This window comes from Hylobates moloch, unplaced genomic scaffold (genome assembly GCF_009828535.3).
Source record: "Hylobates moloch isolate HMO894 unplaced genomic scaffold, HMol_V3 SCAFFOLD_17, whole genome shotgun sequence".
Taxonomy (NCBI): domain Eukaryota; kingdom Metazoa; phylum Chordata; class Mammalia; order Primates; family Hylobatidae; genus Hylobates; species Hylobates moloch.
In genome coordinates this window covers 37052699-37068005 of record NW_026652292.1, presented here as the reverse complement: position 1 = coordinate 37068005, position 15307 = coordinate 37052699, and the positions used below count along the sequence as shown (strand labels likewise).

The window sequence follows — 15307 nt, the reverse complement described above, 5'->3', positions numbered from 1 at the left end:
GGAAACAAACATAATGAGGAGTGAAATGGTAGATATATTAAAAAAAGGAACATCTGGAAATGAAAAATATGATATCTGAAATAAAAAATATACTGAAGTTATGCTAGTCTGGGTCCTTCTAGAAGCATATGCTAAGACTGGCTTAAACATGCAAAGATTTCACTAGGGGAATCACTGTATGAGAAGACGTGGGGTGGGAACTGAGTAAATCTGGGAGAGCTATGCTTGTCTAACCCCCAGTGAAGGGGAGAGGGAGGGAAGGTTAGATGGAAATGTCTTAGGCTGTCATATAATCTAAAGAAAGTTGGACAATACGTTGGATAGTCGTCAAGTCAGAGTTGTCCCTCATTGGAGTCCCATGCCCCTCAGGAATGAGCTGGTCTTATTTCTGCTACTTCCAGTTAATGTGGAGAAAAGCAATGAGATATTTATCCTTGCTGCATATGTGGCCATGGATTTCAGAGTGTAGCAGCTGAGGTCAGCTGGAGGCCTATGCAGGATAATGGAATGACATCATTTAGTTTTGAAGGAAAGTAAAACTGCCAACTTGGAATTCTTTGTACCACAAAAATATCTTTCAGAAATGAAGGCAAAATAACTTTATCGGACAAACAAAAGCTGAGATAACCCATTACCAGTAGGCCTGGACTTCAAGAAATATTAAAAGAAATTCTTTACGTAGAAGGAAAATCATACCAGATAGAAATTTGTGTCTAAGTAAAGAATGAAAGGGTTCTGGAAGTGGTAAACATGGGTAAGTATGAAGACTGATTTAAACAAAAAATTTAAATTCTTTAAAAAGATAATTGACATTAAATAACAACAGCAACATTTTGCAAAGTTATATAGAAGTAAATATATAACAATTGTAATAGAAAGCATGAAGGGATAAATGGAATTATATTGCTCTTAGGCTGTTATGTTGTATTCAAACCTAGACCCCAGAGAAACCATTAAAAAATAATAAAAGGCTTATAAGCCAATAATGGATGTAAAATAAAGCAATTAGAAGCTGAATACTTTATTTTTTTAAAAAAGCACCATTTGTAGTATTATTCCCAAATCTAAAATTGTTAGGAAAAAAATTCAGCAAAACATGTATAAAAACTATATGAAAACTATAAAATATTGCTGAAATGTTAAAAGACCTAAATAAATCAATAAATATACACTATACTTGTATTAGTTTGTCCTCACACTGCTATAAACAAATACCTGAGACTGGATAATTTATGAAGAAAACAGGTTTAATTGGCTCACAGTTCTGCGGGCTGCATAGGAAGCATAATGTTGGCATCTGCTCAGCTTCTCGGGAAGCCTCAGGAAAGCTATAATCATAGCAGAAGGCAGAGGTAGGAGCCAGCCCTTCACATGGCTGGAGCAGGAGGAAGAGAGAGTGTGGGGAGTGGGAGTGCTACACACTTTTAAGCAACCAGATCTTGCAAGAACTCACTATCACGAGAACAGTACCAAGAGGGAAACCTGCCTCCATGATCCAATCACCTCCCACCAGGCCCCACCTTTAACACTGGGGATTACAATTTGACATGAGATTTGGGTGGGGATACAGATCCAAACCATATCAATGCTCATAGATTGGAAGATAGTATTTTGTTAATACATCACTTCTCCCGAAATTGATCTTTAAACTCTGCAATTCCAATCAAAATCCCAGCAAGCTTGCATTTGAGATAATTGACAAGCTTATTCTAAAGTTTATGTGGAAATGCAAAGAATCTAGACTAGCCAAAAGAATTTTATGAAATAAAACGTACTTAGGGAACTTATATTACTTAATTTCAGCCCTTAACTGTGTTTTTGAATGTTATATCCTCATAGTACTAGTGTAAAGATAGACATACATGGATCAATGAAAATAATATATGATACAGAAATGACTCACATGTATGTGGTCAGTTGATATAAATGAAAACTTCTGGTTTTTAAAAGGCTTAATTGAGAACATGAAAAGTCAGGCCACAGACTGGGAGAAAATATTTCCAGTCCATATGTCTGACATAGGACTTGTTTCTGGAGTATAGAAGAACTCTTACAACTCAGTAGGAAGAAGACAAGCTATTCATGTAAAGAATGGGTAAAAAGCTGGAGCAGATGCTTCACAAAAGAAAATATATGAATGGCCAAGAAGCATACAAAAAGCTGCTCCACATTATTAGTCATCAAGAAATTTCAAGTTAAAACCACAATGAGATACTATTACCTAGTTACTAGAATGCTAACATTGAAAAGATTGACAGTATCAAGTGTTGGCAAAGATATGGAGCAAGTTAAACTTTTATACATTGCTCATGAAAATGTAAAATAGCTTTACCTCTTTGGCAAACTGTCTGGTTGTTTCACTTATTTTATTTTATTTTTGAGATGGAGTCTTGCTCTGTTGCCCAGGCTGGACTGCAGTGGCATGATCTCAGCTCACTGCAACCTCCACTTCCCAGGTTCAAGCAATTCTCCTGCCTCAGCATCCCCGACTAGCTGGGATTACAGGCACGTACCACTCTACACCTGGCTAATTTTTGAATTTTTAGTAGAGACGGGGTTTCACCGTGTTGGCCAGCCTGATCTCAAACTCCTGACCTCAGGTTATCTGCCTGTCTTGGCCTCCCAAAGTGCTGGGATTACAGGCGTGAGCCACTGTGCCCAGCCTGTTTCACATAAAGTTAAATATATACTTTATTGTACAATCTCACAGTTTTCTTCCTAGATACTAACTCAGAAGAAGTGAAAACATATATCCACACAAAGACTGTTCCAACAATGTTTCTAGCAGCTTTATTAATAGTGTTCATGAACTGGGACAACCTAAATGTTCATCAGCAGGTGAATGAATGAATAAATTGTGGTATATCCGTACAATAGTATTCTATTGAGCGGTAAAAAGAAATGATTGACATCTCAAAAACATGCCAAGGGAAAGAAGTCAGGAAGAGTACATACCATCTGATTCCAATTTTATAAATCTGTCTAAAGACAAATTAATCCATAGTGACAGAAAAAATCAATAGTTGTCTGGGGTCAGCAGTTGGGGTAGGTTTCCTGAGAAAGGGGCACAGATAACTTTTTGGATTGACAAAAATGTTCTTTATTGTGATGGTTGTGGTTGTATTTACATGAGTGTATACATGTCTCAAAACTCATCAAAAAGTATGCTTCAAGTGGGTTCATTTTTTGATATATAAATTACACACCAGTAAATTTGATTAAAAAAACAAAGTTTTGAGTGTCAAATGTAAAATAATTCTATATTTGTTTCATATATCTTTATATGTGTTCATGATGTATTTGTGTTCTGAATTTGCTGTTATATTGCAAGTTAATTGATAGAAGAGATAATTTAGATTTCAGTAAAATTTCGAATCTGGATATTATGTATTTTGGGGTCTTGGTTATTTTATCACTCTGTCAGCCTTCTTTAGTAACTCTTGTGCATCACCTGTAGGATAGTAGCAGAAGTCCCCAGTCTTTTTTTTTTTTTTTTGAGGTGGAGCCTCACTCTGTTGCCCAGGCGGCTGGAGTGCAGTAGCACGATCTTGTCTCATTGCAATCTCCACCTTCCAGGTTCAAGTGATTCTTGTCCCTCAGCCTCCTGAGTAGCTGGGACTACAGGTGCGCGCCACCATGCCTGGCTAATTTTTTGTATTTTTAGTAGAGATGAGGTTTTGCCATATTGCCCAGGCTGGTCTCGAACTCCTGGGCTCAGGTGATCTTCCTGCCTCGGCCTCCCAAAGTGCTGGGATTACAGGCCTGAGCCACTATGCTCAACCTTGAGTGGTTTTTAAATTCAGAAGTCTTACCTTAGAGTATTCATGATTCTTTTTAACAAAAATCTGGTTTACTCTTCTACCCAACCCCCAAGAAATTTTGGTGCTTATATGGTATAGTGAGTATAGTGGTTTAGAGTGTAGATTTTGAAGTCAGATTACCTCCATTCAAATCCCAACTTTATCATTTCTATCTACATAAACTTTGAGTAGTTATTTTTTGTCAATTTCTACCTCATAGGTCAAATGGTGATACATATCTTATAGAATTTTGGAGGATTAAAGAGCAAAGTCCATGTAAAAGCATGCCACCTAGCACCTAATAAGCACCAAGTGAATGTACTTTAGATATAATATTTTAGGATTTTATATGTTCTTGGTATATTTCCTGTAGTAGTAATATATATTTTTATAAATTGTTTTGTTCAAATGCCCTTTTCTAGAATTATTACAAACTAGGTTATACCTTCTCAAGAGTCACGGTGTTAGTCCCAACTTTGACATGTTGGCTTTTAAAGTTTCAGCCACTAGATGGTGATATTTGACTGTCTAGCTAACTGGTCTAATTTTTCTGTTAGAATCAGTTGTATGTGTATGAAGCAGGAATATAAATTAGAATTTACCATGCATTTTGTTCTTGTCTAGAAAAGTATACCTACTAATGTAAATTTGAGGGTGATCTTGCTGTGTGACCCACATTCTACAGATTACCCACATCAGTATATTTAATGACAGTGGTTTTGCCTCATGCTCTGTGGAAAAACATAGATACAATCAGTGTAGAATGACTTTATTTTCTCACCAGCTCATCTTCCAACCTTACTGTATTTGTGCCTGTATGATCTGTCATCATTCCGTTGTAATGAAGTGCCCTGCTCTTATCAAAGGCCCACCACTCCGCTTGTACTCTAGACCCCATCCCCTTGTGCCTTCTCAGGAACGTTGTTCTAAAATTATCCTCTCATTTTTGTATAATCTGTTTCTTCTTTTCTCTCGGCTACTTCTCACTGGCGTGCAAACATACCCTGATAACATCCATTTAAAAAGCTTCTGTCCGAATGCTCTGCCATTTCTCTGCTCCTCCTGGACTACAAACTCCATTTCTTGATGAACCATCCAGTCATATTTCTGTCCCCATGAATCCACTGAAACTGCTTTTGTAAAGGTTATCGATGACCTCTGTGTTGTCAAATCCAGTCATCACTTCTCTGTTCTCATTTATTGTGCTTCTCATCATTCAGCATAGGTGACCACGCTCTTCCTAAATACACTGCTGTCTCATCTTCCACACCACCATGCTATCATGCTTGTCTTTGTCTCCATGTCCTCTCCTTTTTAATCTTTGCTTGCTCCTTTCCTTTTGCTCTCCAGATCAACAATCATCTGTGTTTGTGGAGCTGTTGCCAGCTTAACATAGACCTTGTATTTATTCTTCTTTCTTCATGCCTTACTTCTGTTTTTCCCTCACTCTTGATTGCTTGGGATCCTATCCACTCAATAAAGATTTAGCCAGTAAGCTTTGGCCTCAGGCTCTGTTTTCCAGGTAACCCAAATTATCCTGGATTTCTTTCTTTTTTTCACTCATACCAAGTCCAAGTTGAGCCAACTGTACATTTTCAGTGTATTGTAAATCTTTTTTCCCCTTTCTGTTTTCACTTCTGCTATCCTTATCTAGGGTTATCTCATACCTAAATTACTTTGGTTGTCTCATATCTAGCCTCCCTGTGTACATTTTTGTGCCCTTACTGTCTATTCTTCTGGGTCTGACTGATCTTTTAAAAATGTAAATCAGTAATTCATGTCTCACTGTTATATAGAAACTCTGGATTCTTCATCACACGTACAATTAAATCCACATGCATAACTATGGCTTATTGTATTCTCTGTGATCATGGCTTCGGCCCACTTCCCTGACCTCTGACTTCCTTTCCTCTGATTTTATTTCCTGTCCACAAAACATGGTTTGGTCCGGCCCCAGTTTCTTCCCTTTGCCTGGAATGGAGTTTCTTCAGATTTTCAGTTGTCTGACCACATTTTGTCGTTCAGGTCTCAGCTTGAATGCGTTCCTAGGAAGACCTTTCTTGACCGCCCATTCCGAGTAGCCACTTGATCACTCCCTATCACATTCCTCCATTTGTCTTTTATCATGGCACTTATATTTTAACTTAGTTTATTGTCTGTCTTTCCCTGTCCCCTTCTAACATGCATACACTTTAGAAAGTAAGATCTAGAAGAATAGTAGGGACCTTTTATATCTTGTTGGGTGCTGCATCCTTAGTACTTATTACTAGAATTCTACCTGTCCCAGGGTAGGTGCCCAGTAAATATTTATAAAGTGAATAAGCTGTTAAGTATATAGCTCATTAAATTTAAAGCCACAGTAAATTAGAAGTCTAATTGGGAGTAAAGTAGCTAAACACGTTGACATTTCTATTTGGTAAATGAGTGTGCTATCTAACTTATTTAGCTTGATCACCAGCTGTTCTTTACCTCAGTGTAGGGCATTATCTCATCCTGCCCTATTGTAGTCCATGGAACTATTCCCTTTGCTTCCTTCCTTGTGCTAGTTCAGTTGCATACTGTTAAGATTGTCCTTAAACTGGCGGAATCAGACTTTGGTCATTTATTAACCACAGTGACTTTAAACCAAGTTTTTATCTTTTAATGCTTCCTATCCAACAGCTGCAGTAGGGCTGTGTCTGTTCAGTCTGTTCCAAACTGAAGTTGAATTAAGAGATATGCTGCAGAAGTTATGAGAGACTATTGATTTGTTCAGTGCCAAGTTTCCTGTGATCTAAAAATGGAGGAACTAAGTGGTGCCACCCTTTCTTTGCAGGCCAACAGAAGTAAACCAAAGAGAAATGAGAAGGGGGAAGAATTGAATAAGTTGATGATAGTGAAGTAAATACCCACCATTTCTTGCTTTGTTTAGCGTGGAAAACAGCTCACTTGTTCCTTTAAACCTTTGTAGGCCTCGTTGGCAACAAAGCACATTTCATTGAGTGATGCCTCTGCTGGCAGCAATGGTTATGTTTTCAAAATAAAAGGCAGTGCAGTTGAGAAGAGAGGAAAGTTTTCTTTTTTCTCAAATCTGTGAGCCTGTGTTTACACGTGTGTGTGTGTGTGTATGTGTGTTTGTACGTATATGCACACATGCATACCCGCCTAATAAAAAGAAAAAACTAGTGATGGTCATTGTCACCTTGAACCTCTTAGTTTATTTTGTACTTGGGACAACTTAAGCTTAGGAACATAAGCAGCTTTGTGGGGTTGGGGATGGGATAAGCCATCCTGCTCTCAGCAGTAGTGCTAGTGATATTTTGGGCAAGACAGCTCTTTATTGTGCAGGCTTGCTCTTTGCCTTGAAGAATGTTAACATCCCTGACCCTCTGCCACTTGTGCCTCCAAGTCACAGTGATGACCACAAATGCCTTCTATGGGGCGATAACTTCCTCTGGTTGAGTTGGGCAGAAAATAGGACTGGAAGTAAAAAGTAAATTTGACAGATATGATAAGCTTTTAACAGTGGTAGGGCCAAGTAGATTTAGGGCTGGCAAACTTTATTTATAAAAACAGGCTGTTTTTATAAATAAAGTTTTATTGGGACACAGCAATGCCCATTTTTTGAATGCATTGTTTATGGCTGATTTTGGGATACAGTAATAGAGTTGAATAGTTGTGATAGACTGTATGGTTCACAAAACCTAAAATGTTTACTATATGGACCTTTACTATGTCACCCCTTGCTCTAGAGACCAAAGACCTTCAGCCCCTTCCTCAAAAGCTGTCAAAGACTCCTGAAACCTCAAACATCCAAGTTCTTAAGATCCCTCTGCTAAACCTAGAATTCTAATGTTTTTGTTTTTTTCTACCTATATTCACATTCCCCTAGTCTTGGGATTTCTTATAATTTCTATATATGAAATAATGAACGGAACAAAGTAAGAATTTACGTTTTTACCACTTTTGTCTTAGGGTAGAATTTGTTTTTATTACCATTTTTTTTCCTGTTGTGTTAAGAGCATGCTACATCTGTCCCCTCTTTTCATGCTTTAGATGATGCTCTCTGCTGCCTTCAGGACTTGGAGAAGGTAGGGCAAATGAGGTAGATAGAATCTGTTATATTAGGCCGGTCGCGGTGGCTCATGCCTGTAATCCCAGCACTTTGGGAAGCCAAGGCGGGCAGATCAGTTGAGGTCAAGAGTTCGAGACCAGCCTGGCCAACATGGCGAAACCCCATCTCTACGAAAAAACAAAAATTAGCCAGGTGTGGTGGCATGTGCCTGTAGTCCCAGCCACTCGGGGGCTGAGGCAGGAGAATCACTTGAACCTGGGAGGTGGAGGTTGCAGTGAGCCAAGATCATCCCACTGTACTCCATGTACTCCATCCTGGGTGACAGAGCGAGACTGTCTAAAAAAAAAAATCTGTTATATTAGTACCTTCTACATTCCCAGAAATGTTCTGGGTACTGTAGAGCATATAAACAAATCTACCCTTTGATTCCTGAACTCGTTAGAGAAGAGAAGACAACAATACAAGGAGGAATTAGAGCAGAACTAAATGGGAGGCATACTTGATATAGTTACAGAAAGTATTGGTCTTGTATTTTTAAGAGCTAGCTTTAAATCCTGTCTTTTGCAGGACTTGGACAGTCCTTTAGCTGCTCTCAACCACTGGTTCCTCATCAATAAAGTGAGAACAAGTAATGCAAACTTGAGGCCGGGCATGGTGGCTCACCCCTATAATCTCAGCACTTGTGGAGGCCGAGGCAGGAGGATTGCTTGAGGCCAGAAGTTTGAGACCAGCCTGGGCAACATAGTGAGACCCTGTCTCTACAAAAATAAAAAAAATTAAAAAATTAGCTGGGCATAGTGGCATATGCCTGTAGTCCTAGCTACTCAGGAGGCCAAGGTGGGAGGCCCTTGAGCCCAAGGGTTCGAGGCTGCAGTGAGCTGTGATCACTGCCAGTGCAACAGAGCAAGACTATATCTCTCAAAATAATTTTTAAAAAAGCAAGTAATACCAAATTTATATTCACTTACTTTGAGTAGTAAGTGAATTACTTTTTGAGAAAATAATTGTGTGTTAAATAATTGTATTGAAAGTGCTTTGTAACACATAAAATGCTTTGGAAATATAAGTGTTGCTATGTGGTCTGAAGTGGTACTCATAGTTAGTGGGCTAGAGCCACTGGAGGAGGTCTTCATGAAGAACAGAGCATTTTAACTTGGTCTTAGAGGAGGAGCTTTTGAATAGATGAAGAGGAGTAGGAAGGCAATCTTAGATATGTGATATGGTTTGTCTCTGTGTCCCCACCCAAATCTCGCCTTGAATTGTAATAATCCCCGTGTCAAGGATGGGACCAGGTGGAGATAATTGAATTATGGGGGCAGTTTCTGCCATGCTGGTCTCATGACACTGAGTTCTCACGAGATCTTATGGATTTATAAGGGGCTTCCCTGTTTGCTCAGCGCTCATTTCTCTCTCCTGCCTCCATGTGAAGAAGGATGTGTTTGCTTCTCCTTCTGTCATGATTGTAAGTTTCCTGAGGCCTCCCCAGCCCTGCAGTACTGAGTCAATTAAACCTCTTTCCTTTATAAATTTCCTAGTCTTGGGCAGTTCTTTATTGCAGTGTGAGAATGGACTAATACAGATGTGTGTGTGTATGTGTAGCAGGGGATCCATACTAACAAAGGCATGATATGTGGGTAGGGACTATAAAAACCTTGCTGAGTGGAGCACAAGTATGTGTAGGGAGTGGTAGAAAAAAGATTGGACAGACAGTCCAAACTTTTCCTTCTAATGCTGGAGGAAAGACATTTGCTACTATTAAGTCTTGCAGAATTTATTACTGCTACCTTTGTTAGAAAATTGTGAGTGGAAGGACTGTTATGAAGGAATACATCAATAAATTAATTTCCAAAGTTTTTCCTCTTGCATCTATAATAACATTTGGAAATATTGTTTAGAGAGGCTTGAAATCACCCGCAATATGCCTAAAGAAGCAGAAGCACTTTCTTTTTAGGTGATATAGTTACTGCTTTTAGAGGTTATATCATTAAAGCTTAGTAGATAATGGCACCATGGTACTAAATTTATTTAATGTTGTATATACTTTTATTATTATCATAAATAATCAGAAATGGGTGTTAAATTATACTAAGTATTGTTTAGTGGCATGTACTTTTTTCTTCCTTATCTGTTACATATGAACCCATTTCTAAGTTTTTCTGAGCATACACTACATAATCATGTGGATTTTGTACTTTAATAAGTTGCTGGACTTAATTTGCTAATCTTTTATTTTGGATTTTTACATATATTTCATGGACTAGAAAGTAGTCCAAAAAACTGTTGAAGTGAAAGTACACGACTACTCCTCCTGAAAGTAGTCTAAGAGTAGAATGGTGTTTGCCCGGGGGTGGAGGAGGGGGCAATGAGGAGTTATTGTTTAATGGGTATGGAGTTTCAGTTTGGGAAGATGAAAAAGTTCTGGAGATGAATGATGGTGGTGGTTGCACAAAAAGGTGAATGAACTATATGTACTTAATGCTACTTAATGCCTCTGAACTGTACACTTAAATGGTTAAGATGGTAAATTTTATATTTTACTACAATAAAAAATTTTTTGAAAGTCTAAAAAAAGGCATATTGAAAATATGGCATTGATATAACTTTAACAACCACAGATATCGGGAGGCAATTCAGAAGTGGGATGAAGCACTACAGTTAACTCCAAATGATGCTACCCTATACGAGATGAAATCACAGGTAATAATTATGAAGAATTTCACTTTGCTTATGAAATTGTGCTATGTTTGTTCGGTGAGTGAGCGATGATGAAACAAAATAGCATTTTCTCCCATTTTCTTTTTCAAATACAATTTCTTTGGGAAAAAATATTTCGCCGTTATTTATGACTCTGTCTTATGCATAAAATTGGAAATTCATTTGCCTTCACAATGAAGTTAACTGTTATTTTAGCCTAACCATTGTAAGATAGGAATCGATGGCTGTCTTTTAAAGTCACTGGTGGGCAGGTGCCATGGCTCACATCTGTAATCCCAGCAATTTGGGAGGCCGAGGTGGGTGGATCACTTGAGGTCAGAAGTTTGAGAGCACCCTGGCCAACGTGGTGAAACCTTGCCTCTACTGAAAATACAAATATTAGCTGGGTGTGGTGGCACACACCTGTAGTCCCAGCTACTTGAGAGGCTGAGGCAGGAGGATCACTTGAACATGGGAGGTGGAGGTTGCAGTGAGCTGAGATAGTGCTACTGCACTCCAGCCTGGGTGACACAGCGAGACTCCATCTCAAAAAAATAAATAAATAAAAAATAAATAAAAAGTCACTGTTGAGCTCTTAGATGAAAAACATACGATTTCCTTGTGATTAAATGTAGTAGACTTAGCAAAATAGTTCAGTTTTCTTAAAAATGAGGATGGATTGGGTTCTAGATGAGATATTTCTAAAAATGGCTTAGTCCTTAGCAAAAGGTCAGCATAGATGCAATTTTATTAATAGCTTAAAAATAACATTTGTACTTTAAAAATATGTTTCTAATATTTTGTAGGAAAGTCTGTAAAGAAAACCTCTGAGCACTTGAATAGGTTATCCAAGTGATTTTAAAAGTCTCACACAGAGCATTAAACATATTTTTGGCAGGGAATTGTTGCAATTCAGCCTTAATCTGCACACCTAACAAATATTTTTCAAATCATGATCTCAAATATAGGACACACATTTGTCACCTTTCACTTTAGTTTATCCAGGAAAAACCCAAATAAATTATGTCACCTGAATCAAGTGATATGAGGACCTTCATTTGGATTCCTTTTTCAATCTTAAATATGTATATATGAATGACAGGTTTGTGGCAAGCTCTATGAAGACTTGTTTAATTTGGAACCTGATAATAATGTGTGTGTCACAAATCTTTTAAAGTGTTAATGGTCCTAAAGATTATAGATAAAATCCAGCCCTTTCCCACAGACCACAGTGGAGGGTACTAGAACTCTCTGGTAACCCTAACTCTCCCTAACCCTAACCCTAACCCTAACCCTAACCCTAACTTCCTAGTATGTATGGTTTGAAATGCCCAGTAGTGAGAAGGCCTAGGGAATGTTTTAAATAATTTTTATAACATAAAGATGTTCATTAGGGACAGGATGGCTGGTTGAACAAATTAATTCACCTAGTTTAATGGCAATACCTGGGGTTCCCTGAAAACCACATGGTAGATAGAATAAATAGAAGTGGAATTGAGAGTTCAAAATACCTCTGAGCCACCATAGTTAGGATATGACCACTTGGTTTTGACCAGATGGACATAAGATTAAATAACTGGAAAGGGAATGGTTTACATTTTCATAGTTATATCAGGGGTGAAAAGAGAACTATAATTTCTTACCCTGAATGACAGAATAAGGGGTAAAAATCACCGAAATGCTGTTTTTACTGGACTAAAAATATATCTTAAAAAATGAAAAGGGTTTTTTTTTGTAGTTGCTAGTTTATGAATATTACTGACAGATTTTTTGGTCTTTTTTTGCTTATAGGTGCTAATGTCTCTTCATGAAATGTTCCCAGCAGTACATGCAGCAGAAATGGCCGTCCAGCGAAATCCACATTCTTGGGAGTCTTGGCAGACTTTGGGACGTGCTCAACTTGGTTTAGGAGAGATAATCCTGGTGAGGAAGTCAGATTATTATAATGCAGAAATTTTAAGTATATTTTGACTTTTTTTTTTTTTTTTGAGATGGAATCTTGATGTCACCCAGGGTACAGTGCAGTGGTGCAATCTCAGCTCACGGCAACCTCCGCCTCCGGGGTTCAAGCGATTCTCCTGCCTCAGCCTTCTGAGTAGCTGGGACTATAGGCATGTGCCACCATGCTTGGCTAATGTTTTTGTATTTTTAGTAGAGACGGGGTGTCACCCACCATGTTAGTCAGGCTGGTCTTGAACTCTTGACCTCAAATGATCCTCCAGCCTCGGCCTCCCAAAGTGCTGGGATTACAGGTGAGCCAACATGCCCAGTCTATTTTGACATATTTTTGATTAACTGAACCCAAAAGTGAATAGCCATTTATCAATGTACACAAAAAATAATTAGCAAATTACTTCTTAAAGGTATTAATCCATAAGCAGAGTTCAGAGGTATTACTGAACATCTTTTTTATTATAGACACTAATTATATCATGATCAGAATATTTTTCAGTTACTTGACGTTATGGATATTAAAAAAAATTTAACATAAAACATTGGCATTTGGTAAACCTTATTTAAATACACAATAGGCAACTTTTTGGCTTAGTTCTTTGGATGATTAAATTTACCACATTATAAAGTGGTATTAGTATCACTGTGGAGACAAAACCGCTAATAGATTATATAGGGGAAGGAAGACAGTAGAATTTGGGAGAGTAATGGTGATGAACATTTAGACTGAAAAGTTGTTAGGCTTATTGAGGGGATAAAGAGGAAGAGTAGAAATGTGTGCAAATGAAATACTCATTGTGTAATGTTTACCATAAACTGGTACCTAATGCATCTCTCAACTTGTCTGGACTATACCTTGTTAGTAGCAGAGGCTATCTAGGTAAGAATTAGCTGTGACAGCTGTCCTGTTGTTTTTCTTTTGGCAGGGCTATATACACCTGATAGCTAACGAAATTTAACTTCTAACAAGTGTTTGTAAATCTAATATACAGTGCCACATTTCCTCCTTGTTATTAAGTAAATTAAGATTTTAAAAATGGTTTTATTTTTTACAGTTCAAAATAAAACGAATTTTAAAAGTTTCTTGCAAGACTAAAATTACTGATGAATTCAAAATTTAAACTTACTAACAGTGGTTTTAGTAAATTGTGGATGACTTAGATTTTTTTCTGGCGTTCTTATAAATGTATCATTATTTCTACTTACCAAAAAAGGTGTTTGTCAAATTCTCAGAAATAGTAAGGAATTTCTATGAGAAAATAATTGATTTGATTAAAGTAAGTTAATGATAATCTAAATGAGATTCACAGTGATAGAAACCATTTTAACAAAGTACTGTTTTTTTTCTTGCCATTTAGCATTGTCAACTTCTCTCTTTTTACGTGAGGACTTAAATCATACCAGAGTTGTAAAAAAGAGTTCAAAGAATTTAGTTTTCTAACAGATTAACAGGGGTAGAAAACCCTATCATGTAATACTTTTTCCTTGCCTCCCTTATTAAAAATTTATAAATCATTATCTCTTTTGCTTATAGTGTCTGTGGTAATGGAACAAATCTCTAGGACATAACATTTAGTAAAGATTGTCCTTTATAAAGAAAGAAAATATGCTGCAGGTGAGACAGAGATACTTTGAATCATCCAATAAAAATAATTTAATATTTAAATTTTTTTGAATAAGAGTACCAGTTCAACTTTTTTTTTCTGTTGATATGGCTCTATCCATTAATACTGTGAAATTCTTAGAAGAATTGAAAGTATTTTTTTTTGCCATTTAAGTGTAATTTTTAGGAATCTTCTCTGTTTTTATGTAGATTTAAGCTGTTCTCTTAAAAGACTAGAATGGTAAAAAAAAGACGACTCAAAATGTCATAATGAAGGGACACTATGTAAAATATATTGAAAGCAAGCTAGAATTTTTAACATCTAACAATTCTTACTAGATATACATAATGGACTAAAACCATAGGAAATTACATATGTAAATAGCACAGGCAGTAAATTAAAAGTCAGTAGTTGGGTATATCTCTATGAATAATTATTTAAACTTTGTAAGAGTTGAATGTGAACATTGGAAAATGTTTATAGGAGATATATATATGTATATGGTATACATTATATATATGTATATGGTATACATTATATATATGTATATGGTATACATTATATATATATGTATATGGTATACATTTTATATATATACATATGTGTGTGTATATATATATATAAAATATGAGAATGAGATTTTAAGAAGCGGAAGGATGAGAGAATAAGAAAGCTGAAGAGAATGGTTCTGGGAGTTAAAAATTCTGTATGAGGGAATGGGGATGGTGAGAAAGGAATACATAAGGGATTTATCCTGAAGAAGAAGGTAGAGAGGGAAGGAGATTGGGAAGGTAATGAATACCAGGAGATAACAGTATCAGGAAGGATTCTTCTGTTGGCTTTCCAGGGTTCTCAGCCTTCAGTGCTGGGACTAGCTTTGTGGCTTCCCTCGTTCAGGCTCTGTGTAATTCATTGCCAGCTTTTGCTTTTCTTCATGCCAATGTGTAATAAATACTAATTTTGTTTACTAATGTTTTCTCTGTTTTCCAAGTCTCATTTTAGCCATTGGTTTTAATATTTTGCAGGAGCGAATCTTTAATTAGAAATTTCAGCTGCGTCATTTGATTCTTTTTATTGTTTCACTTTTGTAATGGTAGTAATGGGATGAACAAGTGATAATTTCCAGACAAGAGGAAGATGATTGAGAGTTTTTAAAATTTCAGTTGAGGGGCTGGGCATCCTGGCTCACATGTATAATCTCA

General features: G+C 37.0%; 1 protein-coding gene across 3 annotated transcripts in view; it reads left to right on the top strand.

The window, feature by feature from the left end:
* The window catches only part of TTC33 (tetratricopeptide repeat domain 33), a 42780-nt gene that overhangs the window by 15245 nt on the left and 12228 nt on the right, over nt 1-15307 (top strand). For all 3 annotated transcript variants that reach the window (XM_032135201.2, XM_058430088.1, XM_058430087.1), the window contains exons 3-4: nt 10470-10551; nt 12340-12471. In XM_032135201.2, coding sequence (XP_031991092.1) covers nt 10470-10551; nt 12340-12471 — 214 coding nt within the window. The remainder of the gene's footprint in view (nt 1-10469; nt 10552-12339; nt 12472-15307) is intronic.